Below are 15,815 nucleotides of genomic sequence, written 5' to 3'. Positions count from 1 at the left end.
CTCTACCCACTTGCATGTTACCTGAAACTTTATGAACAAGAGGAAAAATGTAATTCTTTGGTATTAAAAAAGTTAAACATATTAAGTAATGTTATTTCTAACACATTACAAAAGAAAAAGATAGGATTTCTGGCCTTTTCCTTGTCAGAGGTATAATGCATTATAGAGCAGAAACTCAAAGTACAGATGAAAATACTCAGCCTGCACTAGTCTTTCATGTCTTGGCCCTTTCTTTTTCTTTTACTCCCTTAGATCAAGATCCCTGGAGGGAGAGTCCAGAGCCCCAGCCAGAGATGGGAATAGGCCTGGCACTGACCCGTCCTTAGCTCAGGTATGAGACTAAGGCACCCAGAATTTTGTATTTTCTAAAGTACCCTGTTTGAAAAAACCTGAAGGCAGAGGGGTCCGGAGGGAAACGAGAGGGTTCAGAGTTCATGAGAAAATAACAAATTGCATCTGAAAGGACAGCCGAGTCCAGATGGCACACAGCTGAGCAGTAGCTGTAAGACAAGAGTCCTGTGAGTTGTGGCAGCTGCACTCACACCAGCAGCTGTCCCTTTGCAGTTTAAAGATCTAATTCCTTCACTAGTATTCCTGCATTTCATTACATTGCACACTAGTGTTCTTGTAAAGCAAGATGAGGTCAAAGTTTAGACGAGTGTCTAATAACACACACTAGAGCAGCAGCACAACCTGACAGAAAGTTAAAGGAAGGGAGACAGAGACTGACCTGGTGCTGAGGTCTGTGCCCTCACGGGCCATCGTCTTGCCCTGGGCCCTTTCTGGGCCTGGAGCTCTCCTGTGTCCCCAGCCTGCGTCTAGTGTGGCTGCCCAGCCCTGAGCAGGAAGTGTGTACAATCAATCACCCGGGGAGAGCTCCTCCCCAACGGGGAAATTAGAAGTGAAACTAACTTTCTGAGTGTTTTCAGACATGCCTCCCTCCTTCTGCAGTCCCACAGTAGTACTCAGCCATCAGGACATGTGGCAGCAGGAATGGAGGACAAAAAGGGACAGTCAGGACCAGGAGGCAAGGGGAGGAGAAAGCAAGGGGAAAGGCAGGGGCAGGGCCAGCCCCCAGGCGTTTTCTTGATTGAGCACTGACTCCAAAAACAGGAAAATAGCCTAGCTACAGTGACTGGAAACCTGGAGAGCAGGAGAGGTAGTGACTGAAAAGGGATAGGGGGCAGAGAAAACACCCAGGGGATGGGCTTCCTTAGCTTTACCAGGAGGAGCTTCCATTGAGACCACAGTAGTGGGCTGAGTCTCCAGCCTGGGAGACCCTGTGGGGACAGGGTTTGTTTCAAAGAGCAGGCAGAGAGTCCTGGACCCAAGAATTTAGGGGCAGGAGGAATCGGAGGGAACAGCATCAGCAGCCACTGGCCCAGATGATGAAGACCTGGCACCTCTGTGGATGCAGAAATGGAGAGGAGGGACACCTGGGACCCAAGTGGGAGCACTCAGGCCCCACACCAATGTCCCCTTTTGGGAGGTGGCCCATCAGTCAGCAGGGCCCCTGGTCCCCCTGCCCTCCCTTCTTCCTGGGGAGACTCTGAGGCTGGGAGTTCTGTGAAGGTGAGTCTGCTCCTTGGTGCGACTCCCTGGGCTCATCCCACTGGAGGGTCCAGGGCTCTGAACTCCAGTGCACAGGGACAGCAGGCTGGGGTGTGGGTAATGTGTGTGGTTGATTGGAGCAGCCTTGGTCCTTGTGAATAAGCCCAGTTCTGGGTTTCAGATTGAGGAATTATTATTATTATTTTTTTAAATTTCTTTATTGATTAAGGTGTCACATATTTGTCCTCATCCCCCCATTCCCATCCCACACCCCTCCCCATGGATGCCCCAACCCCCTGTTGAATTTAACCATTGGTTAGGCTCTTATGCATGCACACAAGACCTTTGGTTGATCTCTCCCTTCTCCCCCCACCCTCCCCTATCCTCCCTCTGAGGCCCGATAGTCCGATCGATGCCTCCTTGTTTCTGGTTCTGTTCTTGTTCATCAGTCCATGTTGTTCATCATTTCCCCTAGATGAGCGAAATCATGTGTCACTAGAGATATACTTATAAGAATTGAATGTGCGACGAGCAATAATAGTTATGCTGACAGGCAAATGAATCAGTCTGTAGTGAGTTTCTTTCTGGACCAACAGTTCTTTTGAGACCCAATATCAATGTCCACCAGTTCCTTATGAGTACATGTCGGCACTGACCCCTCAGCTCTGGATGGTGGACAAATGGTGGTAATGCAGGTCTGACTCCCTCTGGTTTGGTCTCGGCCGGACCCAGGGGCACGGCTTCACCCGGATCCAGGGGCCCACGGCCTCACCCGTACCCGGGGCCAGGCTCACCCGGATCCAGGGGCCCACGGCCTCACCCGGACCCGGGGCCAGGCTCACCCGGATCCAGGGGCCCACGGCCTCACCCGGACCCGGGGCCCAGGCTCACCTGGATCCAGGGGCCCACAGCCTCACCCGGACCCGGGGCCAGGCTCACCCGGATCCAGGGGTCCACGGCCTCACCCGGACCCGGGACCCAGACTCACCCTGACCCAGTTCCCAGCCTCACCCGGACCCAGGGGCGCGCAGCTTCACCCGGATCCGGGACCCAGCGGGGTTTCGTCTTCTTGATCCCATTTCCTGTTGGTCAATTCCATCTCAGTAATTCCTTCGGCCATTTTCTCAGAGCTCCAGGGCAGCCGCCGCAGAACTCGTTGGGCGGCGGGCTCGGCGAAGCTCCGGTGTGCCCGGTGCGCGGCAGCGGGCTGGTCTGGGGTGGCTGCGTCGGCCCTTGGGTCTGCAGCGGTGGCCAGTCACCGAGCGTGCGCACCTGGCCGCTTCCGGGGCGTTGAGATTCTTGAAGGACTCGGAGGTCAGCAAGCGCGGAGTCTCCCACCCCATGTCTCCCAGTGGCTCGTCTGTCCGTGCTCGGCAGCGAGTGGGGCCTTCCCCTCAGCCGGAGACCGCCGGGGGAACTGCGCTGAGCACGTTCCAGGCCGCCACTGTGTCGCCTGAGCCGTAGTTCTTAAAGTGTGATCTTTGGGTCACCGGCATCAGCATCATCCCGAGTACCCCTCTCTTTTATTCTAGTTGTAGAGCATCTGCTCAGTCAGCCCTCCGGTGGTTCTGGATGGTGTCTGCTCTGCTCTCCCGTCGTAGTCTCAAAATTGTTGTGGTAGGCAACAATCAGGCTTCCGCCCTATGCCTCCATCTTGGTCTTCCTTTGTATAGTTAAGTCTTGATTGTTGTTGGTGTCGCTGGGAGGAATTGTCCTCCAGGCCAATTGGTCGTGCGGATCCTCTGTGTCTATAAAGGAAGAGTTGCTGTGTAGGAGACAGATTTATGGGCCGGGTCTTGGTGCAGCAAGGCTTTGGCGCTCACTGAGTCTGCCTCTGGAATGTGTCCTTTATGAGAGTGGTTGAAATCTGGTGTCATCTCACACCGACCACTAGATGCCCTCGTTTCTGGGTCTCCAATGGTGTGTAGGTCAGCTACTACCTGAGACCACTCAGCAGGACTTACGGCAAAAACTGCAGTTTCCTCCTCCTGTCTGAGCGTCCCTAGAGCAGTCCGACTAGAACCGCAGTTTATCTGGTCAAGCTGCCATAGGGCAGGCCACCCACATGCAAAAGCCGTTGCTTGGAGCCCAGGTGTGCCTGCAAGACATGCGGGGCGGACCTGCAAAACGAGCGGGGCGGGTCCCAGGGCGGGGCGAGTCTCAGGGCGGGGCGGGGCCTCAGGGCGCCACCAGGCCATGGCGTGGCGAACCACACTGGCTGCAAGTCTGCTTTTTCTGCTTTCCATGTTTCTAAGCCCCCTCAGTTCCGCACTCCAATGCAGCAAACACTGATTGCTGGGCGCACCTCCACAAGGAAGTCACTCCCACTCTCCAATCCAAAGGCCGAGAGTCCAGCCTCTCCCCGCAGGCATCTGGGGAGCTAATCTCCCCTAGGGTTGGAACAAAAGCCACAAGTCCCTTCCCCCGACCCATGCACCTCCGCACCTCAGCTCCTCCAGAGTTCGCTCTTTCCTCTTCTCTCTTAGCTGTAAATCCACCATTCAGCCAGCTCTCCTGTGGTTCTGGGTGGCAGACGCTCTGTGCGCGGCGAAGTTCCTTTGTTTAACTTTGAAATTGCTGTGCGCGAAGTTCCTTTGTTTGACTTTGCTGCCTTCTTGGTTCTCCTCTCTCAAAATGGCTAGAGGACTTGAGTGTAAGACAGGAAGTCCTAAGAATCCTCTAAGTCGGTGTTGGCGGTCTCCGGGGCCCCGAGGATCTCAGTGGGGAGCTGGGCCAGTTCGGTGACGCGGGTGGGCCCGTCTCGCAGAAAGATGGTCTCTTCCTTCACCGAGAGCCGCTGCGCCGAGTCTGCGGCCGCCGCCACAGCAGCTGCCGCGGCGCCCACGAGCTCATGGCCCCGGCTGCGGTGTTGGCTGAGAGGAGCAGCCGCCCGGCCTGGGGAGACGCGAGCAGGAGTCGCCACGCTCACCAGTCCATCTTTTAGTTGTTTTTCCTAAACTGCCATGCGAGGCAACAGATCAGCCGTTCACCTCCGCCGCCATCTTGGCTTCTCCCGAGGAATTATTTTTTGACACACATCCAAACCATGTCCCCAGCTTTTATGAGGAAGAAAGCTGGTATTTAGCTCCCCATCTGTCCCATGCTTTTGTCTGTCAGTTGGTTTGGAATTCAGGTGGAAAGGCATGCATTTTTGGGAAGGGTAGGGAGAGCATGAACACCTTGAAAGGAGTCTTGCTCCTTGAGTTCTTGTCAAATTGTGCCCTAGATGGGTAAAGAGGTGGGCAGTCATACCTCTGGCAATTGCATGGTTGTGTAGACTTGATGGCACTCAATGGAAATATTTGAGCTTTTAGGGACTGGGATGCTGTGGAGCCCCCTTCTCCCACTTATTAGAATCTTAGTGACTGGGTTCAGTGAAGGTACAGCTGTGGACTCCTGAGTCTTCCTACAAAGCTGGTAAGAATCCAGATGGGGAGAGTGGTCTTTTCTAGGAACTCATCAGCACCACCACCCAGACACTGCCAGTGACCCAGTAGCCACTACAGCCAAAATCCTGCTGCCCTACCCGCAGTCCTGTGGACCCTGGGACCTCCACCATCAAAGGGGCACCGCTCCAGCAGTAGTAAGTACAACTTACCCCGTCCCCAATGGCAGAACTCCGGACACCACATTCTTGCGTTTCCAGCATGCAGGCATCCAGGGCACACCACTCAGTAGGGAGCACCTGGGAGCCACTGGGAGCCCGTGCTGGGCATGCTGCCCCACAGTAGAAATTCTGAATTTCCTCTTCCTGAATAACTGCCCACAGACACCCCAGCTGTGTAACTTCAATGCCAGGGCCCCTCAGAGTGCGTCAGAGCTCTGCTCCGGCAAACGCACCACCACAGTCACACATTTCCAATGGGCAGGCACCCTGAGCCCATCTATCCACAAGGCACTAGTGGGAGCTGCTGTGAGTCCTTGCTGGGTGTGATTAGACAAAGAGGGATGCACTCCTCCCGGCAGTAGAAATTCTGAATTCTCTCACCTGGATACCTTCCCACAGACACTCCAGCTGTGTAACTTTAGCGCCAGGGCCCTTCAGAATGCGACAGAGCTCTGCTCTGGCAAATGCACCGCCCAGTCACACATTTTTTATGGGCAGGCACCCTGAGCCGATCTATCCACAGGGTGCTGTGGGGAGCTGCTGTGAGCCCCTGCTGGGTGTGATTTTGTATAGACAAGGGTGTGCTGCCCCGCAGTAGAAATTCTGAATTCTCTTTTTCTGAATAACTTTCCACAACACCAGGATCCCTCAGAGTGCGTCAGAGCTATGCACCAGCAAACGCATCGCCACAGTCTTTCATTTCCAACAGGCAGGTACCCTGAGCCCATCTATCCATAGAGTGCTCGTGGGAGCTGCTGTGAGTCTTTGCTGGGTGTGACCTTGGACAAACAGAGACACACTCCCGCCCAGCAGTAGAAATTCTGAATTCACTCATCCTGGATACATGTCCACAGATGCCTCAGCTTCAGTGCCAAGGCCCTTCAAGTGCTTCAGTGCCCTTGCTGTCAAATGCACCATGTGTGCCCCTGTAAGCTACCACTGGGAGCGTACACTTATCCACCATAGGTGAAGCAGCAAAAGCTGAGTCTTCCCACCCCACAACTACAGAACTCTGGACAGCACAGTCATGCCTTTCTAGAGCACAGGCCTCCTGAGCCTCATCACCCCAACAGATGGTTCCTGGGTGCCACTGTGAGTCCCCACTAGGCACGCACAATTTGAATCAAGGGAACAAGACAGCAAAAATTTGGATACCCCCCTCCATGGCTACTGACTTCTAGACACCACAGTTGGACCTTTCCAGCTTGCAGGCCTACATCAAAAGAACCCAAGTAGCTCAAGTAGGGAGCTACACTAGATTACCAAGCACAGGAGACCTGAGAGATCTCACCAGTAACACCATCCCCAAAAGAACCTGGGTAGCAAAGCAATGGGATCTACAATTAAAATGTTACAGCAAAACATGGGGATGACAAAAAAGCAATCCCCAAAGGAAAGAAAAAGAGGAATCACCAGAAAGGGAGTTAAATGAAATTGAGGCTAGCAACATATCAGAGAAAGAATTCAGAATAATGGTTATAAGGATGCTTAAATGGCTGGATGACAAATACATACAACTCAATGACAAGTACACACAGCTTTTAATGAGAATTATAAGGAGCTGAATGGGGATGTCACCCACATGAAAAGGAACCAAGAGGAGATGAAGAACAATATAGCTGCAATAAAGAACACAACGGAAGGCTAAAACTGTAGACTAGAAGAGGCTGAGGACCGCATCAGCGAATTAAAAGACAAGGTAGGAAAAAACACAAACACTACAGCAACTTGAAGGAAGACTTAAAAAGCAAGAGGAGAGCCTAAGGGTTCTTTGGGACAAGACAAAATGAAACAACATTCGCATAATAGGGTTACCAGAAAGAGAGGAGGAGAAGCAAGGAATAAAAAACCTGTTTCAAGAAATAATGACAAAAAACTTCCCTGATATTGGCAAGAAAAAAAACTATGCAAGTCCAAGAAGTACATAGAGTCCAAAGAAGATGAACCTCAAAAGACTAATACTAACACACATCATAATTAAATTGGCAAACACCAACGACAAAGTAAGAATCTTAAAGGCTGCCAGAGACAGAAAGTTACCTTCAAGGGATCTCCTATTAGAATATCAACTGATTTCTCAACAGAAACATACCAGGTCAGAAGGGAATGGAATGAAATATACAAAGTGATGCAAAGCTAGAGACTGAATCCAAGAATACTATACCCAGCAAGGCTATCATTCAAAATTGAAAGTGGAATCAGGAGCTTCACAGACAAAAAACGGCTAAGAGAGTTTATTACTACAAAGCCAGCAATGCAAAAAAATGCTAAAGGGACTGATGTAAAAAGAAGAAACAGAAAGGCAAGAAGACACATAAACAATAAGAACAAAAATGACAACAAACAAGTACTTATCAATAATAACATTAAACATAAATGGATTAAATGCACCAATCAAAAGACACAGGGTAGCTGAATTGATAAGAAAACATGACCCATATATTTGCTGTCTGCAAGAGACCCATCTCAGAATAAAGGATTCACACAGGCCGAGAGTGAAGGGATGGAAAAATATTTTACAGGCAAATGGAAAAGAGAAAAAAGCTGGGGTTGTGATACTTATATCTGATAAAATAGACGTCAAAGTAAAAGCCATAACAAGAGATAATGAAGGCCACTTCATAATACTAACAGGAGGAATTCAACAAGAAGATAGAACTCTGGTAAACATATATGCCCCCCAAAACAGGAGCACCCAAATACATAAAACAACTTCTGGAAAATATCAAGGGAGAGATCAATACCATACAGTCATAGTAGGGGACTTTAATACACCACTGACACCACTGGACAAATCCTCTAAACAAAAAATCAGCAAAGAAACAGCAATCCTAAATGACTCACTATATCAGATGGACTTAATTGATATCTTCAGAACATTTCACCCCAAAACTACAGAATATACATTCTTTCTCAGTGCACATGGAACATTTTCAAAGATAGACCACATATTAGGACACAGGCAAAGACTCTTCAAATTCAAGAAGAAAGAAATCATAACAAGCATGTTCTCAGACCATAATGGCATAAAACTAGAAATCAACTACAATAAAAACAATGAAAATAAATCAAACACTTGGAGGCTAAATAGCATGCTATTAAACAATGACTGGGTTACCAAAGAGATCAAAGAAGAAATTAAAAGCATCCTGGAAACAAATGTCAATAAAAACACAACAATCCAAAATCTATGGGACACAGGGAAAGCAGTCCTGAGAGGGAAGTTCATAGCTCTACAGGCCTACCTCAAAAAACAAGAAAAAAAAGGTAATAAATTATCTAACCTTGCAACTTAAAGAACTAGAAAGAGCAACAAGAAAAGCTCACAGTAAACAGAAGGAAAAAGATAATAAAGATCAGAGCAGAAATAAATGACATAGAGACAAAAAACAACAAACAAAAAACAACAAAACAATACATAAGATCAATGAAACCAAGAGCTGGTTCTTTGAAAGGATAGAAAAGATTGATGAACCTCTAGCCAGGTTCACCAAGAAACAAAAGAGAGAGGGCCCAAATAAACAAAATCAGAAATAAAAGAGGTGAAGTAACAACTGATCCCACAGAAATACAAACGATTATGAAAAAATACTATGAAGAAATCTATTCCAACAAACTGGACAACCTTGATGAAATGGACACATTTCTAGAACAATACAAGCTTCCAAAACTCAATCAGGAAGATTCAAAAAACCTGAATAGGCTGATAATTACTGATGAAATTAAAACAGTAATCAAAAAGCTTCCAGCAAACAAAAGCCCTGGACCAGATGGCTCCACAGAGGAGTTTTACCGAACATTCAAAGAAGAACTAAAAGCAATCCTTCTCAGACTATTCCAAAATGTTCAAGAGGAAGGCACACTTCCAAACTCTTTCTATGTAGCCAGCGTTACCCTAATCCCAAAACCCGATAAAGAAACCACAAAGAAAGAGAATTACAGGCCAATATCTCTGATGAACATATATGCCAAAATCCTCAACAAAATTCTAGCAAACTGGATCCAGCATTACATTAGAAAGATCATACACCATGAACAAGTGGGTTTTATTCCAGGAATGCAAGGCTGGTACAATATCTGCAAATCAATCAATGTGATACATCACATAAACAAATTGAGACAAAAATCACATAATCATATCAATTGGTGCAGAAAAGGCATTTGATAAAATCCAACACCTTTTTCTGATAAAAACGCTCAGCAAAGTGGTAATAGAGGGATCATACCTCGACATAATAAAAGCCTAATATGACAAACTTACAGCCAACATCATAATCAATGGGCAAAAACTAAAACCATTTCCACTAAGAACAGGAACAGGACAGGGATGTCCGCTTTCACCACTCCTTTTTGACATAATACTGGAAGTTCTAGCCACAGCAATAAGACAAGAAGAAGAAATAAAGGGCATCCAAATTGGAAAAGAAGTAAAATTGTCATTATTCGCAGATGACATGATACTGTACATAGAACTCTAAAGACTCCCTCAAAACATTATTAGACTTAATAAATGAATTTGGTAGTGTAGCAGGATACAATGTTAACACCAAGAAATCTATGGAATTTCTATGCACCAACAGTGAACTTACAGAAAGAGAGACTAAAAAAGCAATCCCATTTACCATCGCACCAAAAAAATTAAGATACCTAGGAATAAACTTAACTAAGGAGGTAAAAGACCTCTACTCAGAAAACTACAGGGCACTGAAAAAAGAGATAGAGGAAGACATAAAAAGATGGAAGAGAATACTGTGTTCATGGATTGTTGGAATCAACATCATTAAAATGTCCATACTACCCAAAGCAACTATAGATTCAATGTGCTCCCCATTAAAATACCAACGGCATATTTCACAGACCTTGAATGAACTCATCAAAAATTCATCTGGGATAAAAATAGACCTCGAATAGCTGCAGCAATCCTGAGAAAGAAGAGCAACATAGGAGGGATCTCAATACCAGATATCAAGCTGTATTACAAAGCCACTGTTCTCAAAACTGCCTGGTACTGGCATAAGAACTGACATATAGACCAATGGAATAGAATAGAGAACCCAGAAATTGACCCAAAACACTATGCTCAATTAATTTTTGACAAAGGAGGCAAGAGCATACAATGGAGTCAAGACAGTCTCTTCAATAAATGGTGTTGGGAAAATTGGACAGATACATGCAAAAAAAGTAACACTACCACTAACTTACACCATACACAAAAATAAATTCAAAATGGATAAAGGACTTAAATGTAAGACGGGAAACCATAAAAATATTATAGGAATCCACAGGCAGCAAAATCTTGGACATATGCCAAGCAATTTCTTCGCTGATACTGCTCCTAGGGCAATGGAAACTAAAGAGAAAATAAACAAATGGGACTACATCAAAATATAAAGTTTCTGCACAGCAAAAGAAACCATCAACAAAACAATAAGAAAGCCCACTATATGGGAGAACATATTTGCCAATGTTATCTCCGATAAGGGTTTAATCTCCAACATTAACAGGGAACTCATACAACTTAACCAAAAAAGGAAGATAAACAACCTGATCAAAAACGGGCAATGGACCTAAATAGATATTTTTTAAAGAGGACATAAGGAAGGCCAAGAGACATATGAAAACATGATCAAAGTCACTAATTATCTAAGAGATGTAAATCAACACAATGAGGTACCATCTCACATCTGTTAGAATGGCTATCATCAAAAAATGAACAAACGACAAGTGCTGGTGAGGATTCGGAGAAAAAGGAACCCTCGTGCACTGCTGGTGGGAATGCAGACTGGTGCAGCCTCTGTGGAGAACAGTATGGAATTTCCTCAAAAAACTAAAAATGGAACTTCCATTTGACCCAGTGATTCCACTTCTAGTAATATATCCCAAGAAATTAGAAATACCAATCAGAAAGGATATATGCATCCCTATGTTCATAGCATCACAATTTACAATAGCTAAGATTTGGAAACAGCCTAAGTGCACGTCAGCAGATGAGTGTATTAGAAAACAATGGTACATCTACACAATGGAATACTACGGTGCTTTAAAAAAGGAGTTCTTACCATTTGCAGCAGCATGGATGGAACTGGAGAGCATTATGCTAAGCAAAATAAGCTAGTCAGTGAAAGAGAAAGACCATATGATCGCACTCATTTATGGATAATAAAGAACATTATAACCCGGTGAACAAAAAGATTGATACAGAGGCAGAGAAGCATCGAACAGACTGTCAAATTACAGTGGGAAGGCTGGGGAGGGGGGAGGGAGGAAGAGATCAACTGAAGGAACTGTATGCATGCATATAAGCATAATCAATGGACGAAAGACACTGGGGGGTGAGGGCATGTATGGGAGTGGGGTGGGGGGGGGCAAAAGGGGGATATGGACACATGTAATACCTTAATCAATAAAAAATAAAAATAAAACAAGGAAAATAAAGAATTCAGATGGGTTGTTGGAGGGGAAATGTGATTATCTCTACAGAGAAGGTAGTGAATCCTTGGAAAAGTTGTTTGGAAGAGATATCTGGGCAGAGAAAGAAGAGGTTAAAGAGTGAGGTTAAGTTAAGACGTTCAGAAGAGAAGGAGGAGACTATAGGGGAGCACAGTAATCTTATCTAGGCCACATACTAGAAGGTCTAGGGCTATGCATGAGAAACTCCCCTCTGTAGACCAAAGAGGAAGGAGGCTGGCTCAGGGCCACATGGCCTGTCCCAACCCAAGTCGCCAACATCACCAGAACCCATCATTTGGAGCCCTGGGCTCCACCTCAGGGGAAGTAAGTGACCTGTATCCAGAAGGGAACAAGGACTGATTTTAGTGATACCCTGGTTACCGCTGGACAGCAGCACACTCCCTGAAAACCCCTGAAACCACATAATGCCTCTCTCTCATGACCACCCAGCCTCAGACACATGGTGTGGAAAGGAAGGAGCTTGTTACTGCCATCACATTTCTCATTTTATCATCTAAGAGTCCCCATTACCATCAGTTGGGTAGCACTTTCCTCCCAGACTTGACTCCAGCCATGTCTACACTTCCCTCTATTGGTCCTGCATGGTATTACTGCCTCCTTCGAACTTCTTCTGGTTGCCTGTTTAGAGAAACCAAAACTAACAATCCCTTATCTCTCAAGATTTTTAGACTACTGGTGGTCCATGAGGTCCAAAGGGGTCACCATGATTAGTAATGGATGAAGGGGGAACATGTTATCCCCGTTCTCTCAAGTTCTAAATCCTCTAAATTAACAATCAAACACCATTATTTCTATCTAAATAAAGGTGAGATGATGTATGGATTTGATTTTAAGATAATGTTGATATTTGGCAGTTCATGAGCACAAAAACCAGTTATGACCTAGACAGATAAGTCTAATTTAAAATTGAAGGGGGTCCTGAAACTGTGGCCCCTCCCACCCCCTCAGAACCCCTTTGTTTCCCAGAGAGGTTCATTCTGTACTGAAGCTCCACAGTGACCTTGCCTTCTTCACCTTCCTGGAGACAGAACTACTCAAACCTACTCCTCCTTGGATTGAGACTGGCATTCCTAGGGTGCACACAAAAGAATCATCCTGACATCCCTCCCAGGCATGCTGATTTTACTAGATGGTGAGCAATGTGGAGCAATTAAAATTATCAAACAAGTTAAAAAATGAATGACATAGAGTGAATTATGAAAAGAATATGTGAGATTTCAAGGAAGTTTTGGGGTTTAATATCTACCACACCCCAACCCCTGTTTCCCTGGTGGATTGTCTTCACCTTCCTCCACCATTAGGGTTCTCTGCCTCCTGGAGGATCTGAACCTCAATGTCTTAGCCTCACCCAACTCTTATTGACTCAGATGCCCAACGGCTTGACTAAAAAATCAGGTTGACCTTTTACAGGGTTCATCACATTTAATCCTGGGAATCCTGGTGGAATCTTGCTGCCTTCACTGGGACCAGGCATTTCCACATCAGACTTGCCTCATAAGAAAAAAGCAAGGCTGTAGGTGTCAGTCCTTCCCTCAGGAAAGGGGGAGGAATGTTTCTTGGGAGTTACCTTGACCTGGGGTCTCCCAGGGTGTCCCGGAGTGTTAGCTGGACTGGGCACCACAAGAAGCTGGGATGTACCAGCGAAGGAAGCCATTGAATGAACAGTGAAGCCCCACTCCTAATATTTCTGCAAGTTCCCTCGTCATCCATTACTAATCATGGTGACCCTTTCGCAACTCATGGGCCACCAGTGGTCTGTGGACCACCAGTTGATGACTGCTGCTCCAAAGGCTTCTTTAAACCAGTGGTACCCAACCTTTTGGACCTCACAGACCACCAGTGGTTCACAGATGCCCGGTTGGTGAATGTCCTGAATCTTAGGATGGTCAAGTGATGCATAAGTAGCAAGAAAAGTCGTGCACTTAGCTCATTCTGATTATCTCCACTCAGCACACAGGAGGTGCCCACTGGCAGCGGCCTTTGCTTCTTTTGGCTTGTAAGTGGGTGCTTATGTTGAGTGGAGGATCCATGGATGGGACCTCAGAGTTGCTGAACAGAACAGAAGCAGTGGAGGTGGCCCCTGCAGCTTCGTGAAGACTCAGTGGTTGTGAGACAGGAGTGGGATGTCATAAGGAGGCTCCACCATGGGAAAAGGATCAGTTAAACTGTCCCTTCACAGAGAGAATCAGTGGGATACACTAGGAGAAGGATGCACAAAGGACTGCTACCTAAATTAATGATTCCAGATTAGTGATTCTTATTGATTTCAACAAATTTGTTCCCTATCACTTAACATGTTTTATTTATTTATTTACTTATTTATTTTTAAGACTTAAAAAATATTTTTATTGATTTCAGAGAGGAAGGGAAAGGGAGATAGAGATAGAAACATCAATGATGAGAGAGAATCATTGATTGGCTGCCTACTGTACCCCCTCTTCCCCCACTAGAGAATGAGCCCCCAACCCAGGCATGTGCCCTGACCAGGAATTGCTGGTTGGACTGGTTTCTTTTTATAGTTTCTCTTTTTGGTTAAACTTCTCATTTGGTTCATTTTTTTAGTTGTCTCTCTATGGGTCCTTATAGTTCACTGAACTTCTTTAAGAGGATTATTCTAAATTTTTTTGTCAGACAACTTATATATCCCAATTTCTTTAAGGGTAGTTATTAGAGTTTATTAGTGTTTTTTTTTTCTTGTAGTGCATTGTTTACCTGAATATTTATGATCCTTGATTCCTTGTGTTGGTATCAGTGCATATAAGTAAGCAATCTCCTCTCACAGACTGTACAGGTTCACTTCACCAGGAAAATGCCTTCACCAGTCAGCTAAGATTGGAATACCATACAGGAGAGCTGGTAGCATCCATCCATTCGGGTTCGGGTCAGGGTCTCAGTTGGGAAGGCTAGTGACTATGCTCTGAGGTTGGTGCTTGGATGATGGCTGAGCTCTGTGGTTTGGTGGACTTGCAGGTTGGGCTCCCTGATCAGGCACAACTGCTGGCTGTACTCTGGGGCTTGATGGGTGCACTTGCTGAGCTTTGCGATCACCTCTTGTTGAGTGAGGTTTCAGGTTGTGTTTTGTGGTATGGTGGTGCCACTGGTTGGACTCTGTAATTTGTCAGGGTTACAGGCTGGGTTCTGCAATAGCTTCTGGTTGGGTAGAGTTTCAAGCTGTGTTCCCTAGCCTGATGGTGTCTCTGGCTACACTTAATGCTCAGTTGGGACTACTGTAAGGGCTTCACACGCATAGTAGGCCTTAGATTGTGATCTGAGATCTGGTGATGCCAATGGTTGTTCCCTGAAGTTGGCTGTGCTACAGGGTGGGCTTCACAATAAGTTAACTTTCTGGCTGTTCTCTGATGTTGGACATGGTTATTGGCCAAATTTTCTGATTGAGAGGGTCCTCCAGTGGCATACTGCATTGGATGGGGATAGAGACTGTCCCATGTTGGGCAGAGTCACCTCGAGGCTCCCTCATTGGGTGGAGCTACAGGCTATGCTTCATGATTGTGTGGGCTCACTGGCTAGGCTGCCTGAATGGGTGAGGGCACAGGCTGTATTAGTCAATTGGATAGGGCCATTGGCACTACAGATAGAGTTACAGACCTGTTTCCATGGATCACCTGAACTATAGGCTTGTTACCATGGCTATCTTGGTTCTCTGGGTGAGCTTTCTAAAGGAGCAGGACTGGCTGGCCAGCATGGGTCAGTGGTTGTTTGTGGGAGTGAATCCTGGAAAAACTATGTTGTAATATAAAATAGGGATGGGGATGCCTATTTCAACCATCTGATCATCTATTTATAATCTCTTTTGATGACATATTGTTGCACATTATACAAATTACTCATCTTGCTGTGACAGTTAGTACATGTTGGCCAGACCTGAAGTTCTGTTTCAGTAAACTATCTATTCAGCTAGCAGGTTCATCTAGATTATACCTAGCTTGATCATACTGAGAGAACTCTGCATAATCTTAGTTCAGGCAGATGGGGGGGGGGAGGGTAAGGAAGTGGTCTGTCTACCAACAGGGACAGGGGTCTCTTTTGCAGGACAGTGGGTTCAGAAGGATCTTGAGTTCAGAGTTTTCAGATGCATCTACTTAGAAAGCCCCATTCTGAGTTTCAGGGCTTGATGTTTTCTTTATCAGGGATTGGCACATGAGGCCAACCTGAGCTTAGAATTCAG

General features: G+C 46.2%; 1 protein-coding gene across 2 annotated transcripts in view; it reads right to left on the bottom strand.

Annotated features, from left to right (window-relative positions):
* Window positions 1–15,815, bottom strand: part of LOC307106293 (nuclear body protein SP140-like protein) — a 134,547-nt gene that overhangs the window by 58,208 nt on the left and 60,524 nt on the right. The window contains exon 1 of one of the 2 annotated variants that reach the window (XM_079782662.1): window positions 731–973. The exons of the other annotated variant lie outside the window; for it this stretch is intronic. Within the exon in view, the coding sequence (XP_079638788.1) occupies window positions 731–762 (32 nt within the window). The 5' untranslated portion in view covers window positions 763–973. Of the gene's footprint in view, window positions 1–730; window positions 974–15,815 lie in introns of those variants that run through there. 2 annotated transcript variants of the gene reach the window in all.

The sequence above is a fragment of the Cnephaeus nilssonii genome, assembly GCF_951640355.1.
Source record: "Cnephaeus nilssonii genome assembly, chromosome: 10".
In the NCBI taxonomy this organism is placed as follows: Eukaryota; Metazoa; Chordata; class Mammalia; order Chiroptera; family Vespertilionidae; genus Cnephaeus; species Cnephaeus nilssonii.
The sequence above is the reverse complement of the archived record's forward strand: the minus strand, read 5'-3'. Positions and strand labels throughout refer to the sequence as shown.